Raw genomic sequence first — 13,229 nt, forward strand, 5'->3', positions numbered from 1 at the left:
CATTGTTTGGTTCCAACTTATCAGTATTCCCTTTATCCACACCCTTTGTTTGTAACTTTAAGGTGTCCACCCATATACGTGGGTGATCTGCCCTGCTCCTTGACTCGGAGCTTTATGGTATAACTTGATTCAGTTAACGAGATATTAGCAGTCATGGGGCAAACAAAGGCTTGAAAGAGTACATTGCACAATTCCATTTGCTTCCTTCTACCCCTGCCATTTGTCATGACAATATACCAGAACCAGGCTGCTGGCGGATGACAGAAAAGCAGAGCAGATCCAAGTTGCCCTCAAAGTGAAAGTGAAGTCGCTCAGTCGTGTCCAACTCTTTGTGAGTTTGTAGCCTACCAGGCTCCTCCGTCCATGGGATTCTCCAGGCAAGAATACTGGAGTGGGTTGCCACTTCCTTCTCCAAAGTTGCCCTAAAGGCACCAGCTAAAGGCAGCCTGTAATAGCTGATAGTCAGCCTGGTCTCAAGCGTATGAGAAAGTCCAGCTCGCATTAGCAAGGCCACATTGCTGATCTACTGCGGATCTTATGTGTGAGCAATCAATATTTACTGTTATATGTCACTAAGGTTTTGTGACTATGTTTCTGCAGCATTATTATGGTGATAAATAACTAATATAGCTCACTTTAGATGGTGTGTGTGTTTTCACCACTTTAATGTGCTATGCCCCTTCCCATTGATTCATTGAATAAGTGGATAAGATTTTCCAAAGTAGTTCTCAAGTCCCTTGGAAACTTGTACTATGCCTGGATATGCTCATCATTCTTAGAAATAATGAAAAAAAGTATAGAAGGGACTGCTTGGCAATGTTTTACCCTCACTCCTCATTATTGAAAATGTTGTACATTTCAACTGAAGTAAAAGGAAGATTTCAGAGCCAGCAGACCCCTGTCCTTGTCCTTTTATGTTCTGCTATTGCATTCATTGGGGCTTCCCAGCTGGCACTAGTGGTAAAGAACCCACTTGCCAAACCAGGAGACACAGAGATGGGTCTGATCCCTGGGTCTGGAAGATCCCCTGGAGGAGGGCATGGCAACTCACTCCAGTTCTTGCCTGGAGAATCCCATGGAAAGAGGAGTCTGGCATGCTACAGTCCATAGAGTAGCAAAGAGTTGGACATGACTGGAGTGACTTGACAGGACTGCATTCATTTCAACTCAATCAGCTCTACGTTACCAAGGATAGCTGACATTGATTTGACTGTGAATGCTAAGCTCTGGTTATTCAATCACCTGAATTAAGAATTTTAGAAGCCCTATATGCTAATATGCATATATATGGTGAAAAGTTATGGTGGAAGGGGAAAATTATGATTTTGGGGGTATTTATTATACACTAGGCATTTTAACTCTATCATCTATTTAATACATAGAATTTTAGGATGACTAAGTGGAGTGGAGAATGTTTTTGCTAGTCCAATACCCTCCTTTTGTTAATAGTACCTCGTATCCCATTTAAGGGAATCATCCTTTTCCATTTCATGTGGTTCTGGTGAAACTTCTTATAGTGCTGTTGCCACCATCTAATTATCTAGAAAGACAGCCAGGGGTCCCATGACAGCCCATGATGGCCAGCCTCCTGGGGATAGTATGAGTCTTTAATGAGATTTTATACCTGTAATAAGTAGGAAAAAGAATCTCTAGTGCTTTGGGGCCACCAATCAATAGAATGTAGGCTTGGACCAGTCAGCATCCATGATTCCTGCCACAAGGAAATAGCCTGCATATGAATGAAACATGTGCACAGGGAGAACCAGATTCATCAGATGGAGAGATAGTTCTCTGAGAACACTATTTAAGCCCTTATATCCAGCCCTCGTATCTCATAGATGCAATTATTTGAGTCAACAAAGTTCTTGTTTGTCTTAAACTTATTTGAGTTGAGTGTTTGTCCCTTGTAGCTGAAAGGATTCTAAATGATTCCAAAGTACTACCCTCACTTTATGGTAAAGGAAACTGTCTTCCAAATGTCAACTTACTCATCCAAGGTTTCACAAGGTATCTCACAAGGTAATAACAGAGTGAGAATATGGCCACAGGTCTGTCCAACATCCATGATCTTTGCATAACTACATTATAAAAATTTCTAAAGTGCACATGCAGTGAAACTCACTTTATTGCTGTATGGTTTTATGAGCTTTCATAAATAGATTTGTGTCACTGCCATCAGTTTTGGCACCCTTGAGAAGTTCCCTCCATGCTGTCCTTTTTAGGTCAAGCTCTCCTCCTTACTCTTAACACTTTATAACCACTGACTTGTTCTCTGTCCCTAGAATTTTGCCTTTTCCAGAATGTCATATGAATGGAATCACACAGTCTTTTCAGTCTGGTTTTTTTTCACTTAGCATAATGCATGCTGTTCCATGCTGTTGTACATTATCAACAAAAATGTTTTATGAAAGCATGCCTAGAGTAGTTTTTCAGTCTAATCCTCATTAGCATGAGTGGGGCATGAGTGTGTGTGTGTGTTCAGTTGCTCAGTCATGTCTGACTTTTTCCAATCCCATGAACTACAGGCCACCAGGCTCCTCTGTTCATGGAATTCTCCAGGCAAGAATACTGGAGTGGGTTGCCATTTCCTATTCCAGGGGATCTTCCCGACCAAGGGATCAAACCCACGTCTCTTGTATCTCCTCTACTGACAGGCAGATTCTTTTCCCACTGCTTCAACTGGGAAGTTTGAGTGGGGATATACAGCTTTTAAAAAGAGGAAAAGAGACATATACAGGGGTGAATAGTATTCTAGATTTATATTCAGCTGGAATCTATGAATGTGACCTTTTTTGGAAATGGGATCTTTTTAGATGTAACCAAATTAATATGATGTCAAACTGGCTTAGGGTGGACCCTAATCCAGTGACTGTTTTTTTTTTTTTAAGAGAAGAGAGAAAATTATTCCTTTATTTATATTTTTTAAACTTTTTTATTTTGTATGGAGGTATAGCTGATTAGCAAACAGCACTGTGACAGTTTCAGGTGAATTGCTATGGGATTCACCCTATATGTACATGTATCCATTCTCCCCCAGACTCCCCTCCCCTTCATGCTGCCACTCATCTCAAACTCTGTGATTACCCCTTCCTCCTGTCCTTCACCCCAGCAACCAGAAAAAGAGAGAAGTTTAGATACCAAGATAGGAAGGGAGAATGTCACATGTCAACAGAAGCTGAGATTGGACACATGCAGCTGCAACCAAGGAACACCAAGGATTGCCTCCAACCACAAGAAGCTACAGGAGAGGCACAGAACAGAGGCTCCCTCAGAACCTCCACATGAAACCAATCTTGCTGACACCTTGAATTCCAACTTCCAGCTTCCAGAAATGGAAGAGATAGATTTCTGTTGTTTGAAGCCACTCAGTTTGTGGTCATTTGTTGTGGAAAACCTAGGAAACTAATACAAGAAGGTATGAAAGTTAGGGGATTGCTTTTAAGGCGGCTTTCATAAAGCAGAAGAGCCTGACTGAGGACATAGGATAGATTAAGACCAAGTTTCTTCACTTCACAGTTTTGCCTTAGGATATGCCCGATTGAATTCAAGAGTCAAATAGTAATAGCATTATGGGTACTGATGCATATAATTTCCCCAAGCATCAAATTTATTAGTAGTAATTGAAAAGTGAAACCTGTTTTTAAAATGTGATAAACAATGTTGAAACTAATTTTGGCCTCCCTACCCACTAATTTTGAAGTCAATTCATTCATAACCACTCATGTTTCCATTGTGGAAAAAAAAATGCTCAAGTTGGTGAAGGGGCACCTTTCAACGATCTTTATATTAGCCGTCTCCAGAAGATTAGAGACTCAGGAAATTAGGTATCAAAATTTAATTAACTTTCCAAGTTACCAAAAGAGAAAAGAAAAAAATAAAATCCATATTTTCTAGAGAGAAAACCTTTTGAAATTCATTTCAGTCTGCTGCATGGATTTTAGACACAAATTAGGGGATAATTTTAACAGACAAAAAGTATATAACATTTTGACACTAAAGATGTAGAACCAAAAGACAACAAGTGAACAAATTAACATTTTAGATGAACCAAGAGAATGGATTTGTTTTTAAGAGAATTTAAATTATGTATCCATGATGTTTATATTGTTGATTCAGTTTAAAATATCAATTAATCTAACTTGTAATAATGATGATAACCTGTGATTCTCAAACCTGATCCCTTTCAGACTCTCATGAACAACCTAAAAAGATACAGATCCCTATGTCTCACTGCCCAATTTTGACTTGGTAAGCCTGAACTGAGGCCTAGGAAATCTATTTTGCTTTTTCAAATTCTCCAGATTGTCCTGATGGACAACCAGGTTTGAGAACAACTAACAGGGAAAGATGCACTCACAGAAAGAAGCTTTGATCTCCCAAAGCCTAGAGAATTATAGATGGGGTCAATCCTGGGTCAAATACCGAAAGTAAAATATTAGAATGGAAGTAATATAATACTTAGGATCAAGAAACAGAGGCGGGGTCCAAAAGGGGAACCGGGGTACAGGGTGGAAGCAAGCTGCATGAAACAGGAAGAGAGGTCAGAATGCCAGTGAGAAATCACAATCAGAACACAGGGGAGGATGTAAGGCAGAAGGCAGGAAGCTCTGGGATTCAGCATCTGAGGCTCAGTCTGGCTCAGGACTCAGAGAAGGCTTTTCCTGCACCAGATTCCTCTTTGCACAGCTATGCTTTTAAGTAAATTCCTCTGCTAAGAGTATCAGCTCATTCAGGGTTTAACCAGTTTTTTATCTTTTGAGTATCTAACAGTTTGCATTAGTGTCCAGTATAAGGTGATCGTATGTCATTGTAATGCCTATGTGTGCATGTATATGTTTGCATGTATATTTTTTTGTAGAACGCTTCAAACATTGAACTGTTGTTTAACATGTAATATTTTTTCCATATTATTAAATTTTTAATGAAAATCCTCTAAAAATGAATTTTCAACTTCAGGTAAATTGAAAGGACAGTTGTTATTTCTTGGGTAACAGTAAGACATTTATTTCTTTATAATTTTTTTTTCATTCATAAAAAGGACAAAGCACAGTCCTATGCTACTCCATTGAAAAAAATGATAAAAAATAACTAAAAAAATCAATTCAGTATTTATCAGTATCAAATAAAACTACTACCACCTTTCCTTGAAATACAAAGAAACAACAGATGTATCTATCGCTATATAAAGTTTAATTAAGAATCTTGTGTCTTAAAGCAGATGATGCATTAGTTAGTTTGACAACAGTTTAAACCTGATGGTCCCAGTCAAATTTGTACACTTGTATGAGGAAATGAAAGCTTGAATTATCAGTGTATGAGAGGTTTTAATCTATTTTATCTCTGTCACAAATTTAAAATTAAACAAACAACCTTCAAAGTCTGTTTTCTTCTTATCTGTCAGAACCATTTCATGCAAAATCTAACCAGTTTTGCTCTTTATTACCATACATAAGAAAATAAAAGGCAAGCATGCATTTGGCAAAATATTTAGTTGTTGATTATATAAAAATGCCCAACATGGGTCACATTGCAAAAGGAAAACCCCAAAGTGTAATAATGAAAACACAAACATTTGTACAGAAGGCTCACAGAGTATTTGTTTCCCGAAAGTATGAAGAGATTTTGTTTCTTTTTCAAATAATTAAATATTTTATGAAATCTGGCAATGATCTCAGACCGTTGACATACTTCTACTGGGGAATCATCCCTTTCACTTGTTTTTAAAAAGTTTCATTTTATAACAAAGAGTTAAATGTAAACTAATGAAATATTTATTGGTATTTTCATAATGAAAGCTCTAAACATTTACACATAGATATATAGTACAAAAATTATACAAATTAAAGAAAAGGGGGTAAAATAGTAATAGATATTTTGCTTCCTGTAGATATTTTTATGAACCTATAAGGTATCCTTTCTAAAAAGATAAACTCTATCTCTAATTAGCTAGCAAGGTTGTGCTAATAAAATAGGATTATACCTCTTGAAGCATCAGACATTGCACTATTTCATTAGCCAGCTAATCCTTTATTACTCGACTTCTTTCACATCCACACTCAAACACATGTCCGTGCACACCATGGAGAATGAAGAAATGTGCATCTTCCTTTTCAGGACTTATAAAAACCTAAAATACCAACACTTGGGAGATACCACTGCACAGACAAGCTATTTGTCTCCTCCCAGCCTTCTAGTTTCGGATACTTTCAAAGTACCATTAACAAACCTTGATTTGGTATTTTTAGCCAGTTTTCGGTATTGCATTGAAGCAGGAAATGAGTTTAAAACTTAATTTAAAAAATAATAGGGAATACTGTAGTTTTTCCAAGCTACAGGTGATTTCTTGATCCCACACCTTTAATAAAGGTTTTACTTATAATGAAGCACAAAAACAAAGACACTAGAATATTAGATAATTCTGATATTCACTTAACTGACATTTATTCCTAGCTATGTAAAGCCTGTCACATCTCAATTAAAAAAAGGGGAGCTGTCTACTTTTTAAAATTGGTCATTTCACATATGAATAAATACAGCAACATGATGATACTCTATCACAAGAGCTGTGATTTTTGAGGTTTGAAATTGATAAGAAAAACATAAAAGAACATCAGAACATCAGAGTAGAATACAAAAGTAAGAAAAAAAAGAACTTCATACAGTATGTTAATTTTACTATTAAAAAACTAACTTAAAAGAATTACTGATTCTGAAAACCAAATGTTTAGAAAATTACTTGCTTCCAAAATAGGAATACTGATCATAAGTTCTAGAATTTGGTTTTCAATATTCAAAATCCTCCAACTTATTCAATAAAATGATTTGGCATTGGAAGTTATGTCTAATTCTTCAGTTCTATTTTTTTTTCCTAAGAAAACTGAAAACGTCAAGAATGATAGGGGCCATTCAAAATTATGCAGGACCCAAAACAGAGAGGATAGTACAAGAGACTATAGTACTCTTACATTTACCACATACGATCAACACTTCAACCTCTATTATATTTCACAACTTGTTATTAAATTTAAAGCACCTGTGTATGGTGATTTTACTTTCACTCTACAGCCTATAGTATTGAATTGAACACTGTAACTTGTCCCATTGGATTAAATCATGCAACTGTCACAGAATCAGTTTAAGTGGTTTATAAGGCATATTGGAACGAGTTAAAAATCATTTTATATTCATTTAAAAGTTTATTCTTTTGGATGAAGGGGTTCCTGAATGCCTCAGTCATAACATATGTTGTAAATCAGTTGGATAGTTTGTTAAACTATGATTTATTTGGCTTAGGATGGAGCCGCAGGGATTGAAAGGAACTGTAGTCATCACAGGGATGAAGGGTGTTCTCTGAGCTGGGCTGGGAAGAGCAGGTTGTCACACCACATTCAGAATTCCAAGTAGACAAGGATGCCAAGGGCAGGCAGCAGGAAGCCAAGAAGACATGGTGATAGGATGGATGCACCTATAATGCAAATCAAACACATGCTTATTATTTCATTGATAACAATCACTATTGCTCATTTCCCCTGCTTTGGGGAAGACCATATTATGTAACCCTGAGAAACAAGTGTTTCCTTTGAAAAAAATACCAACTTCTCTTAGTCTTAAGTGACTTAGTAAAAATAAAAATGGTGGATCAAGGATTTTGTGTGTGAAAGTGTATGGACTATTTATACCATGAGTTCATATAAATCATTTAAGATAAGACGATCACAAATGTTTCTATTTATCCTATGATCCAGCAGTCATAAACTTCTACTAGAAGGCACTAGGTCAAGAAACAAACATAAATAAGTGAAAAATCCTAAGTAAGCTGTGATACAATAAGATGAAGAGATGCGGCAAAAATGCTAATAATGTTAAACCTGGGGCAATGACATTGAGGAGGAGAAGGGGACAATAGAGGATGAGATGGTTGGATGACATCACCGACTCGATGGACATGAGTTTGAGCAAGCTCTGGGAGTTGGTGATGGACAGGGAAGCCTGGCGTGCTGCAGTCCATGATGTCACAAAGAGTCAGACATGCTAAGCGACTGAACTGACTGACAACATATGTATACTGGAAGATATAGAATGATTTCATATCCCATATATCAATAGTTTTAAAACAATTAGGGACTTATACACAATGATTTAAGAAATTTATTTTTGATAATAATACTCAAATTTGTATCTAAAGAACAATTGCCTTGAAATATTAATGCTGTGATTTAAGAATAAAAATGATGTGATATTCTACATACTTAAAATACATCTTGAGTGCCATCTAGAAGGGCTCTTCCTGTGCTAAGGAAATTTATGGGTCTAAGTCCAGCATCATGAGAATTCTTGAGAAAGGGTTGAAAAGTGGGAACAAAAAAGTATACTCTTCCATTCAACTCTCCACAATTATTAAGTACTTTTTTCAAGGAACATATTGCTGGGAAGAGTGGCAGGCTAAAAATATAGTCAACAGATTGCAAGTATAATAGATTTGTGTCTGTGTAAATATAATAGATTTTTGGAAGTTCTCTAAATTTGAAACTTTAAGTCATTGCTATCAACTATATCAACAGCTGTCTAAATATCCCTTTCTTTGGAATATTCTCCTTACATGTAGAAAGACTCAAGATTGAAGAGAAGAGTCTTCTCTTCCACTTGGTCATTGAAAGCACAGTCATACTCCTTGTAAGGTGGACAATGATTGTGTCTACCTACATCCCACTACTGCCCTGTTAGCAGCATTTGGTGCTGCATGGAAAATGTAGGAGAGAAAACATTATGAGGCACACAAACAGGGGTTCTTAGAAGTGAGCAGGGCAGTGAGGGTAAAAGTGAGGGCAGAACAGTAGGCACAATATAAACGGCCCTCAGGTAGCTGCCTCATTATGGAGATGCTGCGTAATGCACCACCAGTAGCAATGATGACACCAATAATAACTATGATAGCTGCCATTCACTGCTCTGTAATTATAAGACAGACACCACACTGGCCCTTTATGTGTATTGTGATATTTATACAATAGCCTAAGATGGTAGAACTTACTATCCTGACTATAGATTCGCTGTTGTTGTTGTTCAGTCACTCAATCACATCCGACTTTGTGACCCCATGGACTGCAGCATGCCAGGCTTCCCTGTCCTTCACTATCTCCCCAAGTTTGCTCAGACTCATGTCCATTGAATTGGTGATGCCATCCCATCATCTCATCATCTGTCACCTCCTTCTCCTCCTGTCCTCAGTCTTTCAGGGTCTTTTCCAATGAGTTGGCTGTTTGCATTAGGTGGCAAGTTCTGGAGCTTCAGCTTCAGCATCAGTCCTTCCAATGAATATTCAGGGTTGATTTCCTTTAGGATTGACTGGTTTGATCTCCTTGAAGTCCAAGGGACTCTCAAGAGTCTTCTCCAGCACAATATGAAAGCATCAGTTCTTCAGCACTCAACCTTCTTTATGGTCCAACTCTCATATCCGTACATGACTATTAGAAAAACCATAGCTTTGACTATATAGACCTTTGTCGGCAAAGTGACATCTCTGCTTTTTAAAATGCTGTCTAAGTTTGTCATAGCTTTTCTTCCAAGGAGCAAGTGTCTCTTACTTTCATGCCTGCACTTTATAGATTATGTAACTCAGATTCAGATAAAATTACTGCTTAAGACCAGTAACCAGTAGAAGGCAGAGCCAGGATTAGATCTCAGACCAGCCTGGCTCCAAAGTCCATGCTCTTTCTACCTTGCTGCCACTTTGGGCAGATTGCTTTGGAAAGGAACCAGGTCTAGAAAAGCACTAGAATGCTACATCCTGCACTTCAAGTGTCAAGGCAAGGGCCCTGAAGGAAAATAAATGACACGGGAAAGCAGAGCACCTAAGCTGTTTCCAAGGGTATTTGTTCTTGCAGTTTTCCTTCTCTTTTCTACACAGATATTTTAAAACTATGCCTCAGCACACATATTATTTTATTCAATAAGATGACCAATAATAAACCTCAATCACACAGAGAACCATTAGTTTTCAATGTTTGACCCAATTTAAATGATCTTTCCTAAAGACATTTGTCTGAGAAAGACAGCGGGGTCTCTGAAATGCTCTGTCCCATGACCACAAATTACATTAGTGATGGGTACACATTTGTGTATTTGCCCGAATATGTGGGCTGTCTCAGTACAAACTGTGGTGACAGAAAGAAGGTTAGTCAACTGTGAATGCCATTTTGAAGTTTTGAAACCAAATATAATTTCATAACTTGTGGCTACAACATCAGGATATTTGATTTATTTAAAATAAACTCTTCAAGTTGGTGTGTGTCATATTTAATTTCTCTAATGGCTCAAGCACATGCAATTGTGGTCTTCACCTTCATTTCTCTTCCACATTCCAAACACAAATTAGAGACCTCACTGAACTGCTATTTAAAATCATTTTAAATGTGGGATCCCTATATTCTTGAGGGGTTTTAAATGTATATTCTTTTTTTTGCCTAACAAAATGTATATAATATTGCTATCAAGAATAATTTCAGTACTTACATGATTTGTTGTAAACATGTATTTTGCTTCAAATGCAAGGAGACCTGGATTCGATCCCTAGGTTGGGATGACCGCCTGGAGAAGGGAAAGGCTACCCACTCCAGTGTTCTGGCCTGGAGAATTCCATGGACTGGATAGTCCATGGGATTGCAAAGAGTTCGACACAACTGAGAGACTTTCACTTTCACTGAATATCAAACATGAACAAATCATCAACCTGGTTAATTTACTTTTGCCTATAAGAACTCATGTAAAGCCTATTTAGAATACTATGCCGTTGGGTTTCTGGATTTGTTTACCTTACACTGCTTAGTTACACACTGAGAAGAGGAAGTTAAGTAAGAAACAAGCAGTACTTAACAATCTTTTCAGGTTTTATGGTAAGTAGATGGTCACTCTAGGCTTCCTTGGCGGCTCAGTGGTAGAGAATCCCCTGCCAATGCAGGAGATGGGGGTTTGATTAGTGGGTGGGGAATATCCCCTGGAGAAGAAAACGGCAACCCACTCCAGCATTCTTTCCTGGGAAATCCCATGGACAGAGGAGCCTGGTGGGTTACAGTCCATGGGGCTGCAAAAGAGTCAGACATGACTGAGCCACTTAGCACTGAGCATGGGCACAAGACAGTCACCCTAGCCAACTTTTAATACAAATGTCTTTTCTGATGCTTAGGTTTAGACACGCTCCAACCCAAATTGCTAATGTTTGCTATAATTTTCTCCTTGCGGTGTCATGCTTTATGTTCACAATTTTTAACATCTCTAGATTGTGAACAACTTCAGGACAGGGAGTATATCCAAATTATATTTTCAGCTGTGTTGTCTAATACCAATCCCAACATATAGTAATTAAACTATAAAGTTATGATATAAATAATTCTTACAATTAAAAGCCCTGAATTTTTTTGATGTGGAGTACAAGCTCAGAAAGACAGTAAAGGGGTAGGACATGGGGGTTTAAAGAAAAAGACAAAGACAACCACTGTGACCTGCATCTCTTATCAGAGAAACGATATTAAAAATCTGCAACATCAGAAAGGCCATACTTTACTGCTCAGCCCAAAGGGTTCTCCAACTTGTCCTGGTAGGATGTTACTTTGGATTCCTTCAAAGTCTTATCCTTGGCCTTGGGCTAGGGGAAGAAAGTGTTTTGATAAGATGATTTATCCCCATCTTCATATATATTAGGTGTGTTAGGTATATATCAGTGTGTGTTTGTCTTGAATTCAATAAAACTCCCTCTGGGATAGCAGCAAGTTTGGAGAATATAAAAGTCTGTCTGGGATTGACAGTAAAAATCAGTTCAGAAGGCAAAAAACCAAAGTGACCTGCCTTTATTCAGGTTAGTAGTATGAGAGACAAAGATAATGGCAACTGTGAAACATTTCTAAGATCATGCATCAACTAGAAAATGTGAGAACGACCCCATCACTGAGTGGCGAGTGTTGACTTACCAATAATATTCCATACCTTCTTTACTCTTCCTATCTTTTACTATGAACATGCAGCTGGTAAATTACTCTCCCCTCATGATGGGTCTCTGGCATGCGAAGTCACTTTAGTCGTGTCCAGCTCTTTGTGACCCCACGGACTGTAGCCCACCAGGGTCCTCTGTCCATGAGATTCTCCAGGCAAGAATACTGGAGTGGGTTGCCATTTCCTTTTCCAGGGATCTTCCCAACCCAGACATTGAACCCATGTCTCCTGCATCCCCTGCACTGGCAGGTGGGTTCTTTACCACTAGCACCACCTGGGAAGCCCCATGATGGGTCCCAACCCTAGTTAATTTCTGATACTCCTGGCCTTATCTCAGAAACAGCAAATGCTCAGAAATGACTGCTTCTTCCCTTAGACCCTCCTCTGGATTCTTCAGCAAGAACTCAAATCTTACATAAGATGTTTCTCCTTCCTACTTGAGTGGTGCTCCATGACTGTGTTGAGGTGTGTTTCCTTGTTACATCTAGTCAATTACAGATGGCCTGATTGCCTGTCAGAGTATGACTTTTACTTGGTCTTGGATGTTTAGATTTTTGAGAACAAATAGGCAAATATGAAGATCTGTAAGCAGGCCACTGTCCTGCCAGTAGATGTAAGGGTGTACTAAGAATAGTGTCATGGGGCTCTAGAGCCAAACAAGGACAATGAAGTCCACATTCTGCCTCTACTTTCAATTGACTAGGTAATCCTGAGCATATTCTTTATTTATTTATTTATTTTTCCCATTTATTTTTATCATTTGGAGGCTAATTACTTTACAATATTGTAGTGGTTTTTGCCATACATTGACATGAATCAGCCATGGATTCACATCTGTTCCCCATCCCAATCCCCCCTCCCGCCTCCCTTTCCATCCCATCCCTCTGGGTCTTCCCAGTGCACCAGCCCTGAGCATTTGTCTAATGCATCCAACCTGGGCTGGTGATCTGTTTCACCTTTGATAGTATACTTGTTTCAGTGCTATTCCCTCAGAACATCCCACCCTCGCCTTCTCCCACAGAGTCCAAAAGTCTATTCTGTACATCTGTGTCTCTTTTTCTGTTTTGCATATAGGGTTATCGTTACCATCTTTTTAAATTCCATATATATATGTTAGTATACTCCTCTGTGACATGGTAGTTGGGGATTCTTTGTTTTAATTCACTGGAACTCAATGAAGAAAAAGCTGATTTTGCACTGCTTTGGGACAACTAGAGCCAGTTAACTGAATACTTGTGTCTGCC

At 38.2% G+C, this 13,229-nt stretch overlaps 1 protein-coding gene across 1 annotated transcript in view; it reads right to left on the minus strand.

The window, feature by feature from the left end:
- Positions 1-4,992: 4,992 nt before the first annotated feature.
- The window catches only part of CNTN1 (contactin 1), a 401,067-nt gene continuing 392,830 nt past the window's right edge, over positions 4,993-13,229 (minus strand). Inside the window, exon 24 of the mRNA XM_065932171.1 lies at positions 4,993-7,465. Within this exon, the coding sequence (XP_065788243.1) occupies positions 7,389-7,465 (77 nt within the window). The 3' untranslated portion in view covers positions 4,993-7,388. The remainder of the gene's footprint in view (positions 7,466-13,229) is intronic.

Source organism: Muntiacus reevesi, chromosome 4 (assembly GCF_963930625.1).
Source record: "Muntiacus reevesi chromosome 4, mMunRee1.1, whole genome shotgun sequence".
Lineage (NCBI taxonomy): Eukaryota > Metazoa > Chordata > Mammalia > Artiodactyla > Cervidae > Muntiacus > Muntiacus reevesi.